The sequence below is a fragment of the Eschrichtius robustus genome, chromosome 1 (genome assembly GCF_028021215.1).
Source record: "Eschrichtius robustus isolate mEscRob2 chromosome 1, mEscRob2.pri, whole genome shotgun sequence".
NCBI classification, from domain to species: domain Eukaryota; kingdom Metazoa; phylum Chordata; class Mammalia; order Artiodactyla; family Eschrichtiidae; genus Eschrichtius; species Eschrichtius robustus.
The window spans coordinates 1,823,136-1,849,635 of NC_090824.1; the positions used below are offsets into that span (position 1 = coordinate 1,823,136).

General features: G+C 42.8%; 1 protein-coding gene across 1 annotated transcript in view; it reads right to left on the reverse strand.

The window, feature by feature from the left end:
* TDRD9 (tudor domain containing 9) overlaps positions 1 to 26,500 on the reverse strand; it is a 107,771-nt gene that overhangs the window by 63,866 nt on the left and 17,405 nt on the right. Inside the window, exons 2-8 of the mRNA XM_068539681.1 lie at positions 22,988 to 23,094; positions 16,251 to 16,348; positions 14,754 to 14,975; positions 13,932 to 14,054; positions 9,905 to 9,985; positions 7,566 to 7,730; positions 1,112 to 1,215 (exon numbers count right to left, since the gene is read on the reverse strand). Of these exons, the coding sequence (XP_068395782.1) occupies positions 1,112 to 1,215; positions 7,566 to 7,730; positions 9,905 to 9,985; positions 13,932 to 14,054; positions 14,754 to 14,975; positions 16,251 to 16,348; positions 22,988 to 23,094 (900 nt within the window). The remainder of the gene's footprint in view (positions 1 to 1,111; positions 1,216 to 7,565; positions 7,731 to 9,904; positions 9,986 to 13,931; positions 14,055 to 14,753; positions 14,976 to 16,250; positions 16,349 to 22,987; positions 23,095 to 26,500) is intronic.

Below are 26,500 nucleotides of genomic sequence, written 5' to 3' on the forward strand. Positions count from 1 at the left end.
ACCATGTCTGTGTGTGTCTAGGGCCTATAAGAGAACAGCTTTCCCAGCAACCGAGTGCTGGTTACTATGAGGAGGTGGAATCTATATTCTGTTTGTTGTCCCAATATATAAATGGTATTTATGAGCTGTAGCAAAATGAGCACAGTAAAAGGTCTTAATATGGTATAATATTTTGAAAATTAAAGACTCTAACTACCACTTGTAACCTAAAATTGTCCTTAAGGGAAAATAAATATGTTCTAGGTTTCAAAGAGCCAGCTAAATGAAAAAACGTCTGGATTACAATGGGAAACTGCTTAGAATCGGGAATATATCTTTACAGTAAACGGAAACAAAGGCAAAGAAAGGCTTTCAACAGTTTCTCCTAATATGGTCCTTTAAGTTTTACCTTAGGACTGTGAGTGACTTGACTGACATGACTTCCTTTTTTTTTTTTTTTTTTTTAAAGATTTTTATTAGCTTTCGGTTTTATCTTTCTACTTTTAAATTTATTCATTTTTGGCTGTGTTGGGTCTTCGTTGCTGCACGTGGGCTTTCTCTAGTTGCGGCGAGAGGGGGCTACTCTTCATTGCGGTGCGCGGGCTTCTCATTGCGGTGGCTTCTCTTGCTGCGGAGCATGGACTCTAGGCGCCCGGGCTTCAGTAGTTGTGACACATGGGCTCAGTAGTTGTGGTTCGCAGGCTCTAGAGCGCAGGCTCAGTAGTTGTGGCGCACGGGCTTAGTTGTTCTGCGGCATGTGGGACCCTCCTGGACCAGGGCTCGAACCCATGTCCCCTGCACTGGCAGGCGGATTCCCAACCACTGCGCCACCAGGGAAGCCCTGACATGACTTCTGCGTGTCTGGAAAAACTATTCTATCTTCAGGCTGCAGTTTCTAGCTTTAAACACAGTCAGTCCTAAACTGTTCTTAGCATGATTTTAACTACTTTAAAATAGAAGTTTCCAGTAAAAAAATTTGCAAGATACTGACTTTATTTTAAAACATACACAGTGACTACTGAAACAGTATCTACAGTTACGATTATAGAAACAGTAAAAAGCTTCAAAACGAACAAAGATTTCTTACTTCTCAGATACATTCAAGTCCACTGCCAAGTGGAGCATCTCTTACCCACTCTCCTTCACGTCCAAGCCATCAAACATCTGAATGAGGGAGACAGCGACTTCATAGATGTCCTTGGTTATCACTGGCTCCTCCAAGAGGTGAGGAGAAAGCTAGAAAGAGGAAGAGGAAAAGCCAAAACAGGATCACCAAGGAAACTCTGGGGTCGGATGGGTGACCCGCGAGTTTACCACCATAACAAATACCCCGAATAAACATGGCAAAACTGGTATGCAGCCAGTATCTGGTGCCTGCTAAGCATCAAGCCCTTCTCAAGGCCCAACACCCACGGCACACGCGTCACGGGAGCAATGGAGGAGTCAGGGTCCACACGTACAGAAGCGAGACCTCTGGCGGGAAATCTATTCCTAAAACAAAGAAAAAGTTGCTCCAAATGCCGGTGGAGCCAGGAAGAGCCTCTGGTCAGAGCCAGTGCTCATGCCCTCGACCTCAGAGAGCCTGAGGGACTGCACCAGCATCACGTGGAAAGTAGCCCTAAAAATCACAAGTACCAGGAAAAGGCAACAGCCCATCTGTATCTGCCAATTTACAGTAATAATATAACCATGTCATATTATAGCTACCAAGCTTTTTGAGGGGGTCCCTAGACTACTTTTAATTGTGCATTAAAACAAAGCCACATGGAGCCCCGTTCCTTTAAACTTGCCCTTCAGGTGCTTCTCTGGAACACTGGGGTTCAACCACATCCACAGACCCCCTGGTGAGGTTAGAATTACCCGTCTGAGCTGAGAGCGTTCACAGGACCAAGGCCATCACTGCGTATCTCTCCAGAATATTCAGCATTACGTTATGTCACTGTTGCCAAAGAATCTATTTTATAGCCATACTGAGTTTTTTCACCAAGAATAAGACAGCTTTTTTGTTTATTTAATAATTTTACTTACCAAGTACTGTATGAAAGACACAACATTTGATTTTGTGAAGAACAGATCAGAAGACTTCAGGAGAAACTCCTTTTCCAATTTTTACTTAGAGTAAATTAAGTCAGCTAGTATTCAAATAATCCATGTTTCATTAAAATTACAATTCTACTAATATAAGTATGACAAATTGACTTTTACTTGATCAATAATTTTGAATAAGCATTCTTGACGTTCAACCTTTAAATAATTTTCTACTTTACCCAAACAATAACCAGTATTTACCATAACGCAACCAGACAAAAAAGAAATAGAAGAAAAGGTATACTTTTCACAAACTCCAACAGTAGATCCAAACCCCTCTAGAATTGTTTTCCTACAAGCAAGCTGCGGGAAAAGCATGACATCAGTTCACAAGTGACTTCACTGAGTTCTAGAATACAAGCCCAGAGAATATTTTTTGAACACACTGCTAAGATACCAAACATAGCCCTGCTTTCTCCAAGCCAGCCTTGACACAGGTGACAAAGGACATACACCAGTCACAGCCCACCCATCCACTTGTTGAACCCATCCCCTTCTGTTTGCGGAGAGGAAACCAGGAGGAGACACGACAGACAAGCGTCCGCATTCCCGGAGGGCACGGTGTGGCCAGGCAGCGGAGTGAAGTGCACTGCAGAGGGCGTGCTCAGTCGGGAGCAGGACGGTGGAGGGAAGCGCCGCGATCCACACAGGCGGGGCCAGGGTAGCTCCAGTCAGCCCGCCCACCGGTGCCCAGTGTTCAGCGACCATGATGTTTCTGTTCCAAGCTGAGGCCCCGGAGCCCCGCCTGTCTGCCTCCATCCCAGTCGGCCTGTCCGGGAAGGAACCCGTCCCAACCATCCTCCCAAATCCCCTTCAAATGGATTACAGCAAAACCAAGCAGAGTTCTAGAACCGTGATGCTCTAGGGTGGTGGAGCGTGCTCCAAAAAGAACCCACGGGGAGGCCTGGGGAGTGGGCCATGCTCTGCTGCTGGACCAGGCTGCAGATCACGGGTGGCCACAATTTATCCCAGTGCGCGATTACATTTTATGTCCTTTCCTACGGGCCGGTTCTGTGAGGGTTTTTTGGCAATTAAAAAAAAAGTTGAAAATGAAGCATGAAAAGGGCTCTTCAAAGGACACTGAAAGTAACAGCCAGAGTTGGTAACAGAAAAACCAGGAGGGCATCATGGGACCCAAGGGAAGGGTGAGTTTCAAGAAAATCAAAGTGGCCAACAGTGTCAAATATTAGAGAGCTCAGGGGGTGTAGGGCCGAGTGCTCTGGACTTCACAAGGCGGTCACTAGTGATACTGGGGGGTGCAGGCTTGGCTGAGAGGCGGCAGTGAGTGGGGGGCGGGGGGTAGAGAAGTGGGCACTGGGAGTTCAAAGTCTGGCAAAAGCTATGAGAAACAGGGCACCTAACGTGGGTGTCTTTTAAGATGAAAGAGACTCAGCGCTGTTTAAATGTGGAAAAGATGCTAGGAAAGACACAGAGAGGAGGGCAGTGAATCAGACGAGGCCCCTAAGGCGGTGGGAAGGGATGAGACAACCACAGGGTGGAGAGGCCACTGCTCCGGAGGAGGAGGACCTTCTCCCTTGCAACACGAGACAGCGTGCTGAGTAATCACATGACAGCACGACTAATCACGGTAATAAAACTGTGATTTTAACAAAGGCCCTCTGACTCCAAAAATTATAATAGAATCTACATAAAGCACCTTTTCTGTAAGGCTTAAAATTAATACGGAGTTAAATCTTGAGTATCGGTTCACTGAAACCCTAAGTGACACCGATCAGGACAGCGCTGGGGCCAGGTGTCCTCTAGCAGGCGAACACGATGCACCCATCCGCCGCCAGGGCCCACACGGGCTCGGGGCACGTGCCCAGGCCAGACCCCACTCCTCAGCACATCCACAAGGAATCCAACACAAAACACACATCAACAGAAGTCAATCAGACGTTGGCCCGGTGAAAAGACTAGTAAAGCATTATTACTCTCATATTCCAAAATGGGTCAGACAAGGCACAATGTTTAAATGTTATAAATACGGGCCCTCTCCCCTCCACCTTGAATACGGGCTGCACTTAGAGAGACTTGTTTCCAACCACGGAGTCCAATAAGAAAACGAAAGAATGTCTCTCCTTACCCTGTTCATAACCTTAGGGGGGGTGACAGACAATAAACAAACAAACTAACCTAATATATATATACACATATATACGGAAAAAGAAAAGGAGGGCAGAGTCACATTACAAGGGAGCAGCCTGGTAACCACCACCGGGGCCAGGAGATCCGGGCCGCGTCGCCAGCGATGAGCCGTGCTGCTGGTCACGATGGGACGGAACAACACTTCACTCCGGTGCTCTTCCTCCCCCAAACTCACAGCCCCGGTCTACCCATGAGAAAAACACCAGAAGAATTCCAGTAGTGGGGCACCCTACAAAATACCTGGCCGGTTCTCCTAAAAATCGCCAAGGTCATCAAAAATAAGAGAAGTCTGAGAAACTGTCACAGCCCAGGGGAACCTAAGGAGACAGGACAGCTAAGCACAATGTGGGATCCTAGAGCAGAAAAAGAACATTAGGGAAAACCAGTGAAATCCAAACAAACTCAAGTTCAGCTAACAGGAATGTACCAGTGTTAGTTTCTTAGTTCTGACAGGTTTGGGGTTTTTTCTGAAGTGCTACAAAGTGAATGTTAACTGTAGACTCTAGGTGACGGACACATGGGTGTTCACTACAAAATTTCTTTCAACTTTTCTGTTTTGAAATACTGTCATTTTAAAAGCTGGGAGAGGACTTCCCTGGTGGCGCAGTGGTTAAGAACCCGCCTGCCAATGAAGGGGAAGCGGGTTTTGAGTCCTGGTCTGGGAAGATCCCACATGCCACGGGGCAACTAAGCCCGTGCACCACGACTACTGAACCTGCGCTCTAGAGCCCGCGAGCCACAACTACCGAGCCTGCGTGCCACAACTACCGAAGCCCACGCGCCTAGAGCCCGTGCTCTGCAACAAGAGAAGCCACTGCAGTGAAAGGCCCGCGCACCGCAACGGAGAGTAGCCCCGCTCGCCGCAACTAAAGCCCACGCGCAGCAACAAAGACCCAATGCAGCCAAAAATAAATAAACTAGCTAACTAATTTTTTTTAAAAAATTAAAAGCTGGGAGAAAAAAAAGAAGTGCTACATTCTAATGGCCATCACTGGCCTCCCTCTGACATAATTAGATTTGACAAAATATATCTTCTAATGAGGTGAACCCTAGTCGGCCAACTCATTGTAGTAGAGACTGTTTACTTTAACATTATAGATTTCTTTTTTTTTTTGGCGAGCTGCGCAGCATGAGGGATCTTAGTTCCCCAACCAGGGATCAAACCCATGTCCCCTACATTGGGAGCCCAGAGTCTTAACCACTAGACCACCAGGGAAGTCCCTACAGATGTTTTTAATAAAAGTCAAACTCCTATACAGAGCAATCTGGCAACGTCCATCAAAATTCCAAATGCACACATCCTCTGACCCACTTCCAGGAAGGCACAACCTACACAGGGGTCCTCGAAAGAGGTGTTTTACTCCCTTTCCAAGGATGTCCAGAAACATTTTTGGTTGTCACAGGGGGGTGGGGATGGGAAGGAGCCCTACTTGCACCTGGTGGGTCAAGGCCAGCAGAGCTATTAAATATCAAGCATCCTGGGCTTCCCTGGTGGCGCAGCGGTTGAGAATCCGCCTGCCAATGCAGGGGACACGGGTTCGAGCCCTGGTCCGGGAAGATCCCACATGCCGCGGAGCAACTAAGCCCGTGTGCCACAACCACTGAGCCTGCGCGTCTGGAGCCTGTGCTCCGCAACGAGAGAGGCCGCGATAGTGAGAGGCCCGCGCACCGCGATGAAGAGTGGGCCCCGCTTGCCGCAACTAGAGAAAGCCCTCGCACAGAACCTAAGACCCAACACAGCCAAAAATAAATAAATAATAAATAAATAAATAAATGTGAAATTCTAAAAAAAAAAAAAAAAAATATCAAGCATCCTACAATGCACAGGACAGCCCCCACCACACAGAATTACCTGGCCCAAAATATCAATTGTTCTGAGGCTAAGAAACCCTGGCCTACAAGATATACCTTCACATGCACAAAGATGTTCTCTTTAGCACTGTTTTTAATAAGAAAAGATAAGAAACACTGGAGATTAGTTAAATAAAGAATAATCTTTACTACGTGCACCCCAACGTTCATAGCAGCACTGTTCACAATAGCCAAGGCATGGAAGCAACCTAAATGCCCATCGACAGATGAATGGATAAAGATACGGTACATATATACAATGGAATAATACTCAGCCATAGAAAAGAGTGAAATAATGCCATTTGCAGCAACACGGATGGACCTAGAGATTATCATACTAAGTGAAGTAAGTCAGACAGAGAAAGACAAATACCATACGATATCTCTTACATGTGTAATCTAAAATATGATGCCAATGGACTTATTTGCAAAAAGACTCAGAGACATAGAAAACAAACTTCTGGTTACCAAAGGGGAAAAGGGGTGGGGGAGAGATAAATTAGGAGTTTGGGATTAGCAGATACCAACTACTACATATAAAATACATGAACAGTTAAGGTCCTACTGTATAGCACAGGGAACTGTATTCAATACCCTGTAATAAACCATAATGGAAAAGAATATGAAAAAGAATATATACACACACACAATATATATATAACCAAATCACTTTGCTGTACACCAGAAACTAACACAACAGTGTAAATCAACCGTACTTCAATTTAAAAAAAAGAATAATCTTTATACTTATATTCACATAAAAGAATGTTATGTAGCCCTAAAAAGGGAATGAAGAAACTATATGACATGTAAAAAATGTGAAAAGGTAAGTGAAAAAAAAAACAAGATGCACATAGAATAGCATGCTATCACTCTGTAAAAAAGAGAAACAATACATCAATATTTGCTTGTAAATATGGAAAGATCCAAAGAAATTAATGACAATAATTTAGTGGGGGAGCTGGGCAGACAGAGGACAGGAGTAGGAAGGAGATATTTTATACCCACATATACTCCTCGATCTTCAAATCCTATAAATGTATTACCCACGTGAAAACAACTGTAAATCAACTGCAACTTTTCATAAGAATATATTATCACACACTGTTCCCACAATGCAGTCCTCCTTCAGTTTAGAGCAATACAACTTACATTAGAAAATTTAATTTAACAGAAATAAGATTACCTCTACCCTCAGCTCAATCTACAATTTTGTAGCTGACCAAAAGCTGACATTTTATTCTTCAGCACCAATAAAGTATAAAACCAGTATGAATAATTTTCACCAGGATATACAATGTGAGTGCTTATCATGCTCACAGTTTAGGACAACAAACCCCGGAGTTTCCTTCCTCTTATTCTTCGCCAGTCCCATTCCACACCATCTCTCTGCTCCAATTGTAAGCTCCAGTAGAGCCTTGCAGCTGTAGCTAAGAAATGCGGTTTGATCAAATGCAGAAGTACATCCACTGTAAAAGAAACAATGCATTCCAACATACCCTGTTATGATGAATATGCTCCAAGTCATCAAGATAATATTCCTCAACTGAATAGGGCTTTCCTTCCACTTCAAAAACATAAGCAGGGTTCATCTTGTTCTGAACAGGAACAGCAAAGTAACGTGCAAACTCTTTACAGTTGATGGTGGCCGACATCAGGACTACCTACAGAGTAAGAGAAACCATTAAAACAGACAAAATGATGGTGACAATAATAACCGAAATGAAATACGTTTACAATTCCAGGCTTGTCTTCTGTTTTAATAATTTTCAAAACTTTAACTGAATACTTCAACTTGATCTCCAGTGTAATTCAAAGTATTACAGTTTAAAGAATGCTCAGAGATGCCAACTTTTAAATTTCTCTTCAATTGCTTTATCAAGTGAGAAACTACATTTCTCCAATAAAGCTAAATTACAACCATTAACCTAAAAGGACACTTTGCATCAGAAAGCTAACTTAAGGGCTTCCCTGGGGGTGCGGCGGTTAAGAATCCGCCTGCCAGTGCAGGGGACACGGGTTCGAGCCCTGGTCTGGGAAGATCCCATATGCCGCGGAGCAACTAAGCCCGTGCGCCACAACTACTGAGCCTGCGCTCTAGAGCCCATGAGCCACAGCTACTGAGCCCACGTGCCACAGCTACTGAAGCCTGCGCACCTAGAGCCCGTGCTCCACAGCAAGAGAAGCCACTGCAATGAGAAGCCCGTGCACCGCAACGAAGAGTAGCCCCCGCTCGCCGCAACTAGAGAAAGCCCGCGTGCAGCAACGAAGACCCGACGCAGCCAAAAATAAAACAAATAAATAAATTTATAAAAAAAAACAAACAAACAAGCTACAGCTTAAAAAAAAAAAAAGAAAGCTAACTTAAGACAGAATAAGCTACTAGATGATATGCTCCAGAAAAATGAGGGAGTAAAAAGCACCAAAGAGAGGGCTTCCCTGGTGGCACAGTGGTTAAGAATCCGCTTGCCAACGCAGGGGACACGGGTTCGAGCCCTGGCCCGGGAAGATCCCACATGCCGCGGAGCAACTAAACCCGTGTGCCACAACTACTGAGCCTGCGCTCTAGAGCCCGCGAGCCACAACTACTGAGCCCACGTGCCACAACTACTGAAGCCCACGCGCCTAGAGCCCGTGCTCCGCAACAAGAGAAGCCACCGCAATGAGCAGCCCGCGCACCACAGCAAAGAATAGCCCCTGCTCACCACAACTAGAGAAAGCCCGCGCACAGCAATGAAAACCCAACGCAGCCAAAAATAAATAAATTTATTAAAAAAAAAAAAAAAGAAAGGTCCAGATTCCGGGGACTTCCCTGGCAGTCCAGTGGTTAAGACTCCACGTTTCCTATGCAGGGGGCACAGGTTCAATCCCTGGTCAGGGAACTGAGATTCCACATGCCCTGTGGCATGGCCAAAAAAAAGAAAAAGAAAGGTCCGGACTTGTTGAATAACCTTCAATGTCATCTTTAAGATTCAAAAAAAGGAATGAAATAGCCAAATTCTCTCATTCATTTTATAGTCATCTCAAGCAATAAGACAACTTATTGCAAATTTCGGGTTCCATTTAGTCAGCACCCACCAGGTGAGACTGTGAGCGTCCCAAGGTAGATGTCCCTACCTTGGGGCAGGGTGGGAATGTCTCCCTAAACGGACAGACAAAATATGTCATGATTTAGAGGGCATCTGTTTTCCAATAACAGCAAATCCTTCCATAGTTCCTTTATATAATGAATGACATGCACCCAATCACTGCTGCTTCTGAAAGACTCCTACTTAGCATGGCTGGATTGACCTATGTCTAAACTGCATAATAATTATAAACCTTTTGCTATTTTGGCCTAGTTCACTTCTTTGTCCTTTTTGTTCAAATAGAATGTAAGCAATGTTTACCATTGCCACGGACTTTCAGTTAGCTCCTAACTCAAGTCTCCTATAATAACAGTGCATATAACTATTCTCAAACTTCAATATGACTCAGTGCTACTTTTAAAACAGAGATTACAGATATAGTCACATACCTTCAGATTATGGTACCTATTCAACCAAAAGCAGTGCTCTAATACCCAGCGTTTCATTAGAGTCAACTATTATCAGATCATTTTCTGCAGCCTGGAGAATATTTTACAATTTAATGCAACATAATAACCAAAAAGTACTCCATAGCCTGATCATACGAGAACGCCCTTTAGCCAGCTTCCTAGCAAGATCTGGAGGACTACACAAGACAATGAATTTTAAGAGTCACTGCTTTCAACTGTTTCTATTAAAATAAAGAAAAACAAAACTAAATAATAAATCTTAACCCTAAATGTTTCAGTTACTCATGAAATCAACTTTACCTTCACAAAACGTGAATTTGTTCTTAGAAGTTTGCGGACGACCAACAACAGGAAATCCATTTCTTCAGTTCGCTCATGTACCTGCAAAATAGAAAGGGGGCACCCCACGTGGGAAGGCACACGGCACCGCTGAGTGACCGGAGGGAAAGGGGTTCAACGGTGCGCCTAGGGGCCTGGGGACTAAGTCTCTGCGCTAAACGCCGTCCCTCAGGAAACTATCACTCCTGTTTAAGAGGAAGCAAAGAACGGCGGCCCACAAACCAGAGAGCACACACGAGAGGCGTGTGCGTCACTGTGCCCCCCAGCCCCCGTGCTTCTCTGTAGGGCCCTACTGGCATCTGGACAGAGGAATGTTTAGCACTCTCGGCCCTGCCCACTGTGACAACACAAAGCGTCCCACCACCGAGGAGCAGCAGACCAGCCTCCCTCTGCCGCTCCCGGCCCACAGCACCCATCTGCATGGGCGTATTTACACTACTACTTCAGCAAGGGAGTGCAGGGCAGTGGCTATGCCCGGGCAGCAGTGCCCCCTGCCTGGCAGGCTGGAGCTCACAGGGTGGGCTCGGGAAGAGCTGGCTCAGTCAGGAACAGGTAGTGCAGGGCTGGGTGAGGAGCTGAGGGCGATAGGAAGCCCCGCGGTAGCACCCGGGGAAATGGGGCTGCGGGGTCCCCCGGGGGCCTGCTGCTCAGACAGCGCCCTCCTGGCCGAGCCACCCCGAGGGCCTGCCCCGAACCAGCCAACACCCAGGGCTAAGTCACGTGTGGCCATTTCTCTACACTTAGTCGGGCTCCCCAAGGCACAAGGGGACAGCAGATTCTACTCTGGGACATTTCTCTGCCCAAGTGGAGAGATTAGCTACTGAGTCTGAAAGAGGGCGCTCCCTTCTCCTCCAGGCGAAAGGCTCCATTGTTTATTCTCTAGCCGGCTCCTTCCCGGCCGCACTTCCCACTGAAGCAGGTATGGACAGAAAGAGTACAGAGAAAAGAAAAAAAAACCAGCAGCTGGAAAGTATTTAACGCTCCTGCATAACGGCTGGAAACCCTAACAGACACCTTATTAATCTAACTCTCATTTCGTTCTATCACCAAACCCCAGAGCACTTCCTCAACACAAACATCCTGCCTCACGTACTTAAGAAAGAAAAATAAAGGCTGTGCTCAGGCAAGAGCCCCAAAGTGACCTCTCCTTAGCGCTGAGACTCCCCTGGCCTCCACACCACCACTACAGCCTCCAGAGCTCTGACTTCACACAACCCGGCTTCTCCCAGTTGCTGGAGGCCGGGCTGCCTCCCCCTCCTGCCCTGAGGACCCCACTCACCCCTGTATCCCAGGATGCCCACAGTCCCCTCCCTGCCCCAGGCCCTTCTCCGTTGCCCATAATTACACATATCTCAGTAGATATGTGTCTCCTCAGCAGAGTGGCTGAGAGCAGAAACTACAACTTCTGCATCTTTACAACCTCAGCACCTAATGAGGCAAGTACTCAAAAAATGTTTACTAAACGAATGAGTCACTTGAAGCTAGTTTATTCTTTTTCAAGAGCTAAGAAGTTAAGGACATGATCATTCCATTTTCAACTGCCTGGCCATCTTCAACTTTTTATATTTCTTTTGAAATTCAAATCATCCTGAACAATAGGAACAAAATTCTTTGTAAAACTGAAACTTCAGGTCTATCCAACCCATTAATTCGTTAAGCAAATAGTTATTAGAGCACCTACGAGGAGCTGGGGACATGGTGGTAGAGCAGGAAGCTGCTCGTGTAACCGAGTGACGAGGCGCTCCCCTGTAGGACAAGCTCCTGCACAGTGTAGCCGACTTGCGTTCAGCTACCATCACGCAGCTTCAGGAAGGAATGCACCCAGTAACGCAGTGTGCATGGGCACGTCCACACCACTCAGGCGTGTGTGCGCAAAGACACCTCCTAACACAGTCAGAGAGTTGCTGGATCTACAGAAATAAATGGAGGCAAGAGAAGTAGAGCTCTGGAGTGAACTACCCCACAACACCATGCTATCTGGAGGCCTCAGTAAAAGGCTCAACAACAAACGGTAACTAATGTGGACTTTATAATACCACCTTTGGGCATACTGCTGAGTTTGAATTTCATCACTACCTAAAGACACTCAAAACTGCCAAAAGTCATAAAGAAAAATTATGAACCATACTGCACATCACACTGTATTGCAAAGAATAACAACATATTTTCCACCTATTTTTACTCTCCCAAACAACCAACAGTAATTTAAAACCAAGTAAATGTACACAGGCTAGTAAATGCACCCACTCAGCTTCACCTGCAGTATCAATGGAAGAAATTTTCACATATTGAGGTGTGGGGAAGTCATTCTGGCTTATACATGACATGCTTGGACTTTATGCTAATTAGAACAGCCTTGTTTTGTGGCCTGTCACACAGGCATTGTGCATCTGCTTTAACCATTAAAGAAGAGAATGCATTTAAACATAAAAATGGAGTAACTATGGTTCAGGCATCCAAAATGGGGCCGGGTGGCCCTTGTGGATGTGGTTTCAGACACGTTCTTCCATCACTTGGAACCTGAATTTTCTGAACTGTATCAGACTCAAGGACACCTTCAGCCATTCTCAATACAGTATCTGCCAGCAGCTGCCAACTGTAACCTTATGGTCTCAAGGTCTCCGCTTATAATTATGCAACCATTTCAGACCCCAACCAATCCTTGCTTAACTAGCACCCTTACTTCTCTCCAGCTCCAATCCTAATTCTCAACAAACAACTTGTATTTTTCAGTTTTTGCCTTTATAAGCCCCCCATTTTGTAGTCCAGCAGAACACAGTTCAAGTGCTTCTTTAATCTGTGTGTCCCAGGCTATAGTCCTCAGTTTGGCTCAAATAACACTCTTTTCTATTCCTATTATAGATTGTTTACTGATTATTTCCATTGACAGTATGTTTCGGTATTATACTGATCACACACATATCAAGAGAATGGAGAGACCTTTCCCTAAAGGGCTGCTCAGGGGCTTTCATTCCAGCCTCTATCAGGTACTCCAGCCCCACCTCACAGTCTCCCACTAATCCTATTTATTTGCTGATGTTTCTAATGCCACAAGAAATAAGTAAAGCTTCTCAAGGCATAATTACTGATGAGGTTTAAAACTCAAGAGTTTGGGGTAGAGGCATTTCCAAAGCTCCTTGGAAAACTGTTTGAACACAGCATCTCCCCACCTCAAAAAACTCTATAAACAAAATCAGGAATTCCCTGGTGGTCCAGTGGTTAGGACTCGGCGCTTTCACTGCAGAGGGCGCAGGTTCAACCCCTGGTCAGGAAACTAAGATCCCACAAGCCGCATTGCGCGGCCTAAATAGAACAGAATAGAATCAAATCAAAATCAATTAAATATTCCATCCTTACTGAGAAAAGTCGAGAAAGCTAAGACTGGCACAAAGACAGGGTTCACAATACTTTATTAGAGATTTTTTTAGAAAAGTGAATAGATCAATATCATCTATTTACTTTATTCATTTTCTTAAAAGATATTATTGTCCTTGTTTTACTAGATGGAAAGTATCTGTAAGGCACAAAAAATACCTACAGACAATTAAAGTTCTCTTAATTGTCTGATGTGGCTAACACTCTAAACCAGGGTCAGCAGCCTTTCCCTGTAAAAGGCCAGAGGGCAAATACTTCCAGCTTCACGGAACATATGGTCCTGTGCCAACTACTCATCTCTTCTGTAGAACACCAGCAATCATAAACAAAGAGCAAAACTGTGTGCCAATAAAACTTTACTTACAAAAACAGGGGCCAACTTTGGCCTGAGGGCTGTAGTCTGCCAACCCCTGCTCTAAACAAGGAATCTTTTCACAGTCCTCAACATCCCCACCCACATTTGGGAAGTAAGAGCAAAGTATAAAAACAGAAAATCAACATTCTAAGTAGAATAAGCAGATATAGACCCAAAGTACTTTTTGACACGTTACAAGTAACTTGCACTGTGCTCTCTTATCAAATAGGAACATGAACATAAGAGCAGAGCACTTACTTCATCAATGAAGACATGCGTGAATTCCATCAAACTCTTGGCACTAACTATTTTCTGAAGCAGCACGCCGGTTGTCATATAAATTAACTTGGTATCTTCTGTTGCTATTTTCTCCAACCCTACCTAAAATTTGGGAAGGAAAAAAGAAAGGAGAAAATTTTCAGTTTAAATGGTTCACATTTAACTACCAAAAAATGCTATGTTCATTTCATAATGAAGGTAAGAAAGGGAAAAAAAATTATTGTATATCACAAAAAATATAGGGCCTAAATTAAAACTGAAATTCTCAAGTTGATTTTTCTTCTTTCTTCTTCTTCTTTTTTGGTGATGGGGGGAGAGAGTGGCCTATCTAGTCGTACTTCCCATATCATTTTTATGTTAAAATGATTATGTATGAAGACATCTTCAACATAAAGATATAATTAATAGATAAAATTATATAAAAGTCATTCTCAAGTCTGAGCATTCTCACTTCTCTTCTATTCAACTGAGAAAGAAACTAAAGTTATCAATAGTTTCAAGAACTTCAGAGATTCACTGTTTTTAAAATTATACCATAATTCTGCTCTATAAGCAACTGATTTCATTTTCTTTTCCAGCAGAAAATAATCACATCTTATCATCAACTTACATAAAATAAATAATTAACAAAGAGGGACTTCCCTGGCGGTCCAGTGGTTAAGACTCTGCGCTTCCGACACAGGGGGCGTGGGTTCAATCCCTGGTCGAGGAACTAAGATCCCACATGCCATGTGGCATGGCCAAAAAATAAATTAAAAGAAAAAATTAACCGAGAGCGAGATGGCTACCTCTCAGTCTCACCTGATAGCCCACCAGACCACCCAGGGCCCAGGCGCGCTCTTTACTGATCCACCTGGCGATGCTGCTGGCCCCGATCTTCCGCGGCTGGGTGACCACAATGTTGCAGTAGGTAGAGCGTTGGAGGTAATGATCCAAGATATACTGCGGGAGCTGAGTACTTTTACCACTACCAGTGGCACCGTGTATGATTACCACAGAATTACTTTCTATCAAAGAAACGACCTAGAATTTAAAAAAAAAAAAACCTTCAAAATTGCCACAAATTTAACAATGATGTAATAAAGTATTACCTATGAACCAAAAGCTTTATCTCAGGAAGACTTTCAGAATTTATTTTCTTTTCATCCTTAAAAGTTAAATTATTACCTAACCACCTAAGCATCACAAACGAGAGAAAGAAGGTTACTAATGGTTGCTGAATTTGAAACCAATTTGACCACTGTGAACAGAAACTAATTGCCACAGAAATTCAGGCCAAGTTCACTGAGCCCTATGTCTCAATTTCTTCGTCTATAAATATGAAAACACCAAAATGAATTTCTATAGCTCTTGCTAAGTCTAAATTTCTATTATTTTAAAATTTTGTAATGAACCTCCGTGTAATTCTACTGAGAAACATGAAAACACAGCTGTTATTACACTCAAGTGGCTTTAAATTCTCATTTGAAACTCTTCAGACACATTTTTAAACAATTAACTTCTACTGTTCCACGTACAGACTGTACGGAGCAGCTCTAGAACGCCAACCCAATTTCTCCCCACCACCCCCCACCTCCCCACCCTAAACATGCGTAAGCTCTTACCACTCTAGCAATTGCCGTGGTCAGGGAATACAAATTAATTTGAATATTGGCCTCTTAAAAATTAATAAAGTATATCTACTCTACAAAAGCTGCATGATTCGATCTAAAGCAAAATAAAAATTAAATTTAGAACATTTACAGTTCAGTCTTATCTATAACCACTTCTTCCGCTAGTATAGTTAATTAAGGTTTCAATACGCTTACTTTTACCCATGTTTAATAACATGTAACTAATTAAAAGTGTAATCATCCTGCTGCTATACTGCCCAACATTGTTCTTAAAATAATGTATCAATGACTGATCAATCACCAGGCAAACAAACCAGGCAGAGTGTAAAGAAAACCCAGTGGAATGCTAGAGAAGACTGCGGCTGAGGGCATTATTTGCTTTCTAAAAAGTCTGGGCAGTGGGTATTGCAAGAAGCAGCTCTCCTGGGGCCCAGCAGGTGTTTACTCACACTTATTTCAGAGCAGGGAAGACTAGATGAATAATTAAATATGAGGAGATGAGCTCAGGGGAAGGCTGAACAAATGAAGCACAGCCGAAAGGAAGGCCATCAACACGCTTATTACACAAAACCACCTCCCCGGGGTGCCTGCCCAGCACCTCATCACTTTCAGACCAGAAACCAAGGGCTGGGTCACCGGCATTTAGTCAAACAACAAAATTACATTATGACAAAAATAATTTTACCTCTTCCTTACATCGATTTATAGGCAAATCAGGATATTTATAAGTTGTCTCTGGGATGCACATCACATTGCTTGATTTAGCTAAAGGTGGCCTTGGACCTGGATTCAGACAAAACAAATACGATGCTATTTCTTATATGAAAAAAGACAAGGTAGACAACCTACTGTTTTATCTATATATACAGCAAGCTGTACACACACACAAATACACATTCTACAGGCTAACGCTGTGAGCAGGGTAATCAGAAAATTCCCTTACACCCACTGCTAATAACTTATACAAGCTGAGCACCACCTTACCCTCCGTGAGAGCAATCAGTGTCGTAGGCTCAGCACTACCTGCTAAGATAAAAGATCTGCAGAGCACAGTACTCATCACTTGACAATGGCACAAAAATGATTAGCTTAAAGAACAAACTTTTACTTGAAATTTCACACCAATTTGTTAAGTGTTCATTCCTTGCTACTAAAATACATCAGTAGTAGACAACCAAACACCCTAAGGATACCTTGGGAACAAGCACCCTGGAAGGGACAACTTTACTCTGACAAAGACACACCTTGGGGAGCTTCCCTGGTGGCGCAGTGGTTGACAGTCCGCCTGCCAATGCAGGGGACGTGGGTTCGATCCCTGGTCTGGGAAGATCCCACATGCTGCGGAGCAACTAAACCCGTGCGCCACAACTACTGAGTCTGTGCTCTAGAGCCCGTGCGCCACAACTACTGAGCCCGCATGCCACAACTACTGAAGCCCGCGCACCTAGAGCCCGTGCTCCACAATGAGAAAAGCCACCGCAATGAGAAGCCCGTGCACTGCAACGAAGAGTAGCCCCCGCTCGCCGCAAGTAGAGAAGGCCCGTAAGCAGCAACGAAGACCCAACACAGCCAAAAATAAATAAATAAAATAAAATAAATTTATTACTTAAAGAAAAAAAGAAAGACACACCCTGGGGAGCTCTGCCCAGCCCTGTTACTGAACATCCTCCTGTACATACACGCACTACACTCCAGATGCCACAAATTCTTGACAAATCATCAAAATTCACAGGATACAGACTTCTATTGGGAAGGAAGTTTGACTTCCAAAGTAAATAAACTTTGAAAGCTTCCCTGTCTCTCCCAAACTCAGCACTGAGCTGGCTCCCTCCCCAGGTCTCCCCTCAACGCCCCCCTCCCTGTTCCTCCCAGCCCTTCGCTTCTCTGCCGCAGCCTCTCCCTCTGTTCTGCCATCACCCTTCCCACTTGACACACGTGTCCATGCTTTGCTTTTGCTCTCCTACATTTTCCCCTACACATACTCTCAGTTTCAAAATCGGTCTAACTATATAATTAAAATATGGCTATTTTCCTACAGTTGAATCAAGATGTGCAGTACTTGTTCTGAATTATAAGAACAGAGGAGACCGTTCTGATCTCTCTCAAAGCAAAAACAGCTTCTCTGTGGAAGCAGAGTTCCTTCTAGGGCATCGCGGCACTGACTTCGGGGGAAAGCTCTCTAAGTCCTGCCCTCAACAGCTTTCTAACCTTCTAGTCACCTCACTACTGACCGCCAAACTCCAAAGCGTGCATTTCTGTCCACTCTCACATCTCACTCTCCTTCCGTTGCTCCACTTAGCTTTTAAGAAACACAATCACTGACGCTGTCCTGTGTTCCCACTGGTATACTTGCGCTCAATCTCACCCCTTCCAGAAGCACTCTTAGCTAAAAAGCCCTTTAATTTAACCACACTACCTTCAAAACATGTAGCAAAACTCAACGTGTGGGACTTCCCTGGTGGCGCAGTGGTTAAGAATCCGCCTGCCAAGGCAGGGAACATGGGTTCGAGCCCTGGTCCGGGAAGATCCCACATGCCACGGAGCAACTAAGCCCGTGCGCCACAACTACTGAGCTTGCGCTCTAGAGCCCACGAGCCACAGCTACTGAGCCCTTGTGCCACAACTACTGAAGTCCTCGCGCCTAGAGCCCGTGCTCCACAACAAAAGAAGCCACCGCAGTAAGAAGCCCGCGCACCGCAACCGGGAGTAGCCCCCGCTCGCCGCAACTACAGAAAGCCCCGTGTGCAACAACAAAGACCCAACGCAGCCAAAAATAAATTAAAAAAAAAACAAAAAAAACTCAATGTGTGAACAGTTCCTAACTTACAAATGGTTCCAAGATTTTATTAAATTATTTAGAATTCTAAATGATGGCTGGGTACCCAGGCCAGTCTACAAATGCAAGAACTGAGATGATATATGCATAAATAGGGAAAAAATAGAGACCTTCCCATTCTTGGTGTTGGTAGGCTTATCAATTAATAATAGGCCTTCTTAACACAAAGGGAAGGGATGAGACTCCAAACAAACGAGGAGAGACAGAGGGAGGAGCTCCTGAGCTGTGACACCGCTGGGAGATGCAGTGACAGGGAGTGGGACGCAGGGTGAGAGGGACAAGGCCTGCACGGGGAAGAGAGGTGACACAGACTCTTTAGAAAGACAGAAAGGCAGCAGCTATATTTTTTGCTCAGAACCTGCACCCGTGGCTCACGGTGCTGCTACACGAGCCACCACTTTGACAACACTGATGTGACTTACATTCCTTGATTACACGCATTTTGAAGGTTGCTGCTTAAAGACAGAAATGCTACAAGAAAAGAATTGCAGAAGTCCTAACTGTATTGTCTAAACCACAGCCCTCTCTCTGTTTAACAGGAAACACAGGCTGACATTTTTAGGTCACTGGCTGCAGCCGACGGAGCGTAAATCAAGTCCAGCCTCCACATCCACCGCCAGAAGGAAGACAGGAAGCAAAAGACATGTTCACGGCTGTGCAGCTCTTTCACCTGTGCAGCAGCAACCAAATCAAAGGAGGGGGCCAGGAAAATATTACAGGTAAGTTCTCAAAGAAAAGAAAATGGGTAATTTAACGCAAATCAACAAACCACATACAGCAAAGTGTAATCCAAAAGTGATATGAGAAGTACCTCAACCTCAAATTTTACTTTCCTGTTATCTCTTTATCCAAGGTTATTAACATTAAAATATCTCACATGAACTGGAAAAAACTGGAAACCATGAAAATTGCTAGTTTCTCAAATATAAAATCTAACCAAAAAAATTCAGGAGTCAGGGTTCCAAACAGTATATAATGGATTTTAACTGGAGAACATAATAACATTTCTTATCATAAAATCTAGACACTGTATACTATAGAAAATAAGTTTAATTACTACATTGCTCATTTAAGCATAAAATTAAATCTTCAAAATAATTACATATCACTTTCTCCAAGTATGGGTTGGTATTCCAAATACAAAATTAAACTTAAATTGAATATTTCCCTTCTCAGTTATTGAAAACTCCATCCAGGCCATTCTCTTAAACTCAAAAGAAAAGCTATCAAAGGGATGGAAACAACCACCAAAAATATCACCAAATTAAAAGGGAGGTAGCACTGTGGCATTTAATCACAACTAAGGACACCATCCCAGGACAAATTCAAAACTGCTATGTGAAAACAACAGAAACCCTGCAGGAGTCCACAGCTTGGAACCAAGGTCAAGCTGTTCAGAAATGCTACTAAATCTCAATTTCTAAAAAATGATTTACTTTAAACTATATAAAATATTCTAATGTAATTCACAGAAATTCACGGAATGTGCGTTCTTGGATTTCTACTTAGAAATAATTTTTTAAAACAGTTATATAGATGAAATAACACCTGTATCACGCCAAAAGCAAAGGTATTTTTTTAATTATTATTTTTTAATTTATTATTTATTTATTATTTATTTATTTATTTGGCTCATCCAGCCTCATCCAACACAACCGCATTCGTCCTCTACTGCTCCTGTGACACGTGATCCCAACCTTAGTAGCTTAAAACAACACACATTTACAGTATTCTCTTACAGCTCTGAACGTCAGAGGTCCAAAAGCAGTCTGGGCTAAGATCCAGAGGTCTGCACAGCTGGTTCCTTCTGGAGGCTCTGGAGAAGAACCCATTCCCCACCTCTTCAGCTTCGAGAAGCCGCCCGCACTCCCTGGCTCACTGCCCCCTCCTTGTTTCACTCCGGCTTCTGTCCTCACATCTACGACTGACTCCGCTAAGGGCCCTGCGATTACACCAGACCCACCCACACAGCCCCTCCACCTCAAGCTCCTCAGCTTAATCTGTAAAGTTCCTTTCACCATGTGATGCAGCACAGTCACCACATGTTCTGAAGAGGAGGGTGAGGGTCTCTGTGGAGGGTTGTTATTCAGTCTCCAACTGACCCTGCCCACCCACACACCGGGCTTTCTCCTAGTACAGGCCCTCTGCACACATTTTCCCCTCCCCCTGATCCCCAAACTGTCTAGGTAACTTCTGCAACATCTATTCATCCTTCAGCTCCAAGCTCAATTGTTACTTTCCTGATACCCCAGCTCAAGTCAGAAACCCTTGTCCTAAGTCCCCAGAGAGTTTATCTTTCAGAGCATTTACCTCCAAAAGCATTTATTTGTGTAACTACATGATTAAATGATAATCTCTGTAAGGGGAGGGACCAGGTCTTTTTAACTTATATTCTCATTGCTTCACACCGTCCCTGGCACACACCTTGATAAACATTGGTCGTTGAGTGAATCCTCCAAGTGCACTCAAAGCTATATGACTGCCTAGTGAAAAGCTCCAAATATACTAAGATGCCATGGACAGAGAAAGCAAATAGCAGTTTCAAATATGAATCCAAATCAAAAGTTACAAGAGCAGACACTTGCACTTGCAGGCACTCATTTGTAATCTGGCCACCTCCGCACAGTGGCAATCCCTATGGCATGCTCCAGGACCAGCAGTGGTGTGCTTGAGGTTTGTATATGTGAGTGACCAGGTGACGCACGGATGGGGATGTGAGGGAGGAGAGGGGCCGCAGGAGGCAGGAGGTGCCACTCCATGCTTTGAAGTGCGGCAGTCGGTGCCTGTGGGGAAGAGATGAGGTTCTCGTGTGTGTGTGTGTGTGTGTGTGCGTGCGTGCGTGTGCGCGCGTGCGTGTGCGTGTGTACACACAGCTGTTTCTATCCCTATTCTGTCTATTTACATTAAAACTGTGAGATCTCACTGGTACCTCTAATTCCAGTCCAGCCCCAAGGTTTCAACATGAAAATTTTGTTATATCCAGTTTAAAATACTTTGATTCAGAATACCTTTGCTGGGGCTTCCCTGGTGGCGCAGTGGTTGAGAATCTGCCTGCCAATGCAGGGGACATGGATTCGAGCCCTGGTCTGGGAAGATCCCACATGCTGCGGAGCAACTAAGCCCGTAACAAGAAGGATCACATCATCAAGAGTCATCTGAAAACTAACACACTTCCCCAAAAGGAAATATTAAATGACAGATGTCTTTCCACAATAACACATAGCTATTTCAGCCTTCTATCAAAGTCCACACACTCCCCTACACAGATAAAAATCACCAGGCCTCTGTTCACTGACATTTAAGAGACTTCTAAGGCTTCCCATAAATAAGCAACGATGCAATAAATGTTCTTACACGTACTACGTTGTACTTTTCTTAGAATAAGCAAATATTGAATCAAAGGACACACTATCACTTTGAACTATCACTTCTGGTAATAATGTACTGGGCTGTTCACACAAATATTCCTTCTGAGGACAACTAAAGATGCTAGATGAAATATACAAACATCATCTTTAAAAAACCGAAAGCTTGGCAAGAGAGAGAGGAAACACCAGGCCAAAGTCTATAGTAAGCCAAGAACACAGAGAGGAAGACAAAGAATTCAAAGCTGCTTCTGCCTTAGGAGAAAGATAAACAATGAGAAATTAACCTGCATATAGTAGAGTGACCAAAAAAATGAAAAATACAAAACTGCATGAGAGAGTGGGGCATAGATAATGGCTCAGAATTTTCCAGAATTGATGAAGGATACCAATATTTTATATTGTCAAGAAGCCCAAATAAATACCAAGAAGAATAAGGATTAGTATACTTTTACGTATGGACTATATTTCATAATTTTCAAAAAGGCTGGAAAATATTACTCTAACCCCAACTTCTGTCCCTAAGTCCCAGCATAAGTACATAGGGTAGAAAGAAAGGAGCCAGAACTTCCTGACTAGGAAGTCAGGTAGGAAGTTTGTGACGGATAACCTTTTATAAAGCAAAAAAATCAAAAACTTACTTCTGTCATATGAATACGGCCTAATGCTAATAAGACAATCAGCTCACTAAAAGAAAGTGCATACTCACAGAAAGTAACTAGCTTAAACCTAAACTCTGAACAGTTGTATCCTTGTATCTCCTCCTTCGGAGGAGGAGAGGTTAAGAAGGATCTTCACCTTTTATTGTATACATTTATGTACTATTTAAATTTTTGTTTTAATATGATTATTATTTTTAAAACTATTATAATTTTAATAACAATAAAATAATTTTATAATAATATATTGTTATTAAAATTATAATAACAATTTTAAGTAATTCTAATTAATAGTAAGGTCAGGGACCGTTATTAGTCTTCCAAAGGACAGACTATTTAGACACTATACTTAAGAGAGAAAAACATGAGCAACTCACAACACATCACACACTCACAATTTATAATCTATCATATACTCATCCCCCCAAAATCCTGAATTAACAAGCAATATGGATTCTTTATTGATCAAAATACATTTCTTAAAGACTTTTAAGAAGTTAATGTTTTAACATGTGAACAACTCACATATCATATTTTATGATATTTAAAGATACTCGTTTACCTGGCCCACTGGTTGAACGACCACTGCCATACATATCAAACTCTTGTGCTTCAAGTTTTCTGTATTTGTTAATATACTCCGTCTCTGAGCTCTGTTGGCTCAGTGGCCTGCAAAGAATATTAAAAGTTAGTACACTGTTTACAAAAAGCTAAGAAATTCCCACATGCTAGCAGAATTCTTGAATAGTTACTTTTTCATTAAGTCCTACAAGAAAAACTGCAAATCGTCAATAAACAAATGAAAATACACTCAAATTCACAGTCAGTCACCAAATAGATGCAAATTAAAACAATGAGAAACCTTTTCCACCCTCTGAATTGGCAAGAAGAACAACTATGCTTAGGTTACGAGGAGAGGGAGGCAGATGGGTACAAGCGGTTACTCTGCAGAGCACTATGACCTGTCCTATTAACCTCAGAACACATCTCCCGCCAGCCGACACTTCTTTCCTCAGTATCTTCCCCAAGGGCAGTATTCGCACCTGCAGACAAGGAAGCACATGCAAAGACACATATGGGAGCTGTAGGGGTTCAGAATGAGCCTCCCCAAAATGTGTCACTTTTGTATGAGGATTATTTTGAACTAAAGGCGGTCAAGACACTACAGGTTCAGGAGAGCACAGAAGCAAAACATCCCCTGACATAAATCGTAGCAATGTGTTTTCTTAGGTCAGTCTCCCAAGGCAATAGAAATAAAAGCAAAAATAAACAAAGGGACCTAATCAAACTTACAACCTTTTGCACAGCAAAGGAAACCATAAAAAAAAAAAGACAACCTACAGAATGGGAGAAAATATTTGCGAATGATGCAACAGACAAGGGCTTAATTTCCAAACTATACCAATGGCTCACACAGCTCAGTATCAAAAAAAAACAACCCAATCAAAAAATGGGCAGAAGACCTGAGTAGACATTTCTCCACAGAAGACATCCAGGTGGCCAAGAGGAACATGAAAAGATGCTCAACATTGCTAATTATTAGAGAAATGCAAATCAAAAGTACCATGAGGTATCACCTCCCACTAGTCAGAATGGCCATCATCAAAAAATCTACAAACAATAAATGCTGGAGAGCGTGTGGAGAAAAGAGGACCTTCCTACACTGTTGGTGGGACCGTAAAGTGGCTGTTTTCCAAAACGCAGCCACTATGGAGAACAGTATGGAGGTTCCTTAAAAAACTAAAAATAGAGCTACCATATGATCCAGCAATCCCACTCCTGGGCATATATCCAAAAAAGATGAAAACTCTAATTTGAAAAGATACATGCACCCCAATGTTCACTGCAGCACTATTTACAATAGCCAAGACATGGAAGCAACCCAGATGTCCATCAAAAGATGAATGGATAAAGAAGATGTGGTACATATATACAATGGAATACTACTCAGCCGTAAAAATAATGAAATGATGCCATTTGCAGCAACATGGATGGACCTAGAGATTATCATACTAAGTGAAGTCAGAAAGAGAAAGACAAATACCATATGATACCACTTATATGCGGAATCTAAAATATGATACAAAATGTTTTTTTAAAAAAGATGTTTCTTAAGGTGATAGAATTTTGTTACATCCAGGAAGTGTTATTTCATCAAAAGAATGTTCACCGCATACGCTGCATTTCATACATTCTGTAAAATCTCAGGTATAGGAGATATTTATAAGAATTTTGGCTGTACATGTGAAAACATACAGTTATTTAATTAAGAGTATGATGTCCACACTTTGGTGCATGTAAGACACTATGCAAAGTTAAATGTGTAACAGACGTTTTTAAGAGTGGTAGAATTTATTGCCTCTGGGTAGTGTTTTCTCAGTTAAAGGATATGTGCTGCAATTCATATACTTTTTAAAGATGCACATATAAAAGATGTTTCTAAGAGTCCTACATGTATATGTAAATAAGTACAGAAGTTCTTGCACTAAAAATGGGATTCACACACTGTGGTGCATGTAATAAAACATGTATAGTCACCTATGTAAAAGATATTTCAAAGCGAAATAGAATTTTGTTATATCTAGGTAATGTTTATTCAGTGAAAGTATGTGTTAACCTCACATGCTGCTTTTAATACACTCTGTAGAGGCCAGAAAAAAATAAAATAAAATAAAAAATTTTTTAAATAAAATTAAATAAGATAAAAATGAATTTACTTATGAAACAGAAACAGACTCACAGACATAGAGGACAGACTTGTGGTTGCCAAGGGGGAGAGGGCTGGGGGAGGGAAGGATTGGGAGTTTGCGGTTAGCAGATGCAAACTATTATATATGGAATGGATAAACAACAAGGTCCTACTGTATAGCACAGGGAACTATATTCAATATCCTGTAGTAAACCATAATGGAAAAGAATATATGTGTGTGTGTGTGTGTGCGTATATATAGAGAGCCCCATCTATACAGCAAGGCCAACATCTAATTACCAAACATCTGCTCTCCTTCTTATCATCCTATAAATGACCCTCCTGGGGAATTCCCTGGCGATCCAGTGGTTAGGACTCTGCACTTTCACTGCGGAGGGCCCAGGTTAAATCCCTGACCCGGAAGATCCTGCAAGCCATGTGATGGGGCCAAAAAAAAAAAAAAAGACCCTTCTGTCCTTGGAAGCCCCCGGCCCCTCTCCCACTCCTTAGTTCAGGATGTCATATATACCTCCTTTTACCGTTCTGTCTTTGAACCTCTCCAGTATGTGGGGTCTCTGACCCTCTCAGGTATGTGGGGTTCCTGAACATGTGAAATTAAATTTTATTTTCTCCTGTTAATCTGTCTCATGTCAATTTAATTTTTAGACCAGCCAGAAGAACCTAGAAGAAGAAAGTTTTCTTCCTCCCCAACAAAGCACTCATTCATTCAGCAAATACTTACTGAACACCTAGCACGTGTGAGGCACTGTCTTAGGCACAGAGATACAGCAGTAAACAAAACAAAGCCCCTGCCCTCACAAAACCAGCATTCCACTGAAGGACGCAGAACAAACATGCAAGATGCTCATCGGGGATACGAAGGGAAAATAAAACAGGGCAAGGGTATAAAGGACCCTCCAAGGAGAGGATACCTTTTCCTGACACCTGTAGTGGTTAAAACCTGGAAAAAAATGAATGACAGAGGGACAAGCTAAACTATGGCATACTCTTACTTAATATGTATCATTTTTAAAGAATGTTATGGCTATATTCGTGCTAATAGATAAAAATGTCTGAAACATTAAGTGGAAAAAAAAGGCAATTGCTATGATATGCAAAATATGCTATCAATTTAATTCTCTTTGTTATCAATGTCTAATGTAAATGCACTGCTATCAGTATGATACCAATTCTTGAAATTTGAGGTTTACTTTAATAAAACACTATTTGCATTAAAATCTACTTCTGCCTGATATTTATAGTCATATCAGCATACTTTGGTTACTGTTTACCTGATATTTACTCATTAAGTCACTCAACAAATTAATAATTAAGGGCCAACTCCATGCCAGGCACTGTCCTAAGTACCTAAAGCAGTGAGCAGAC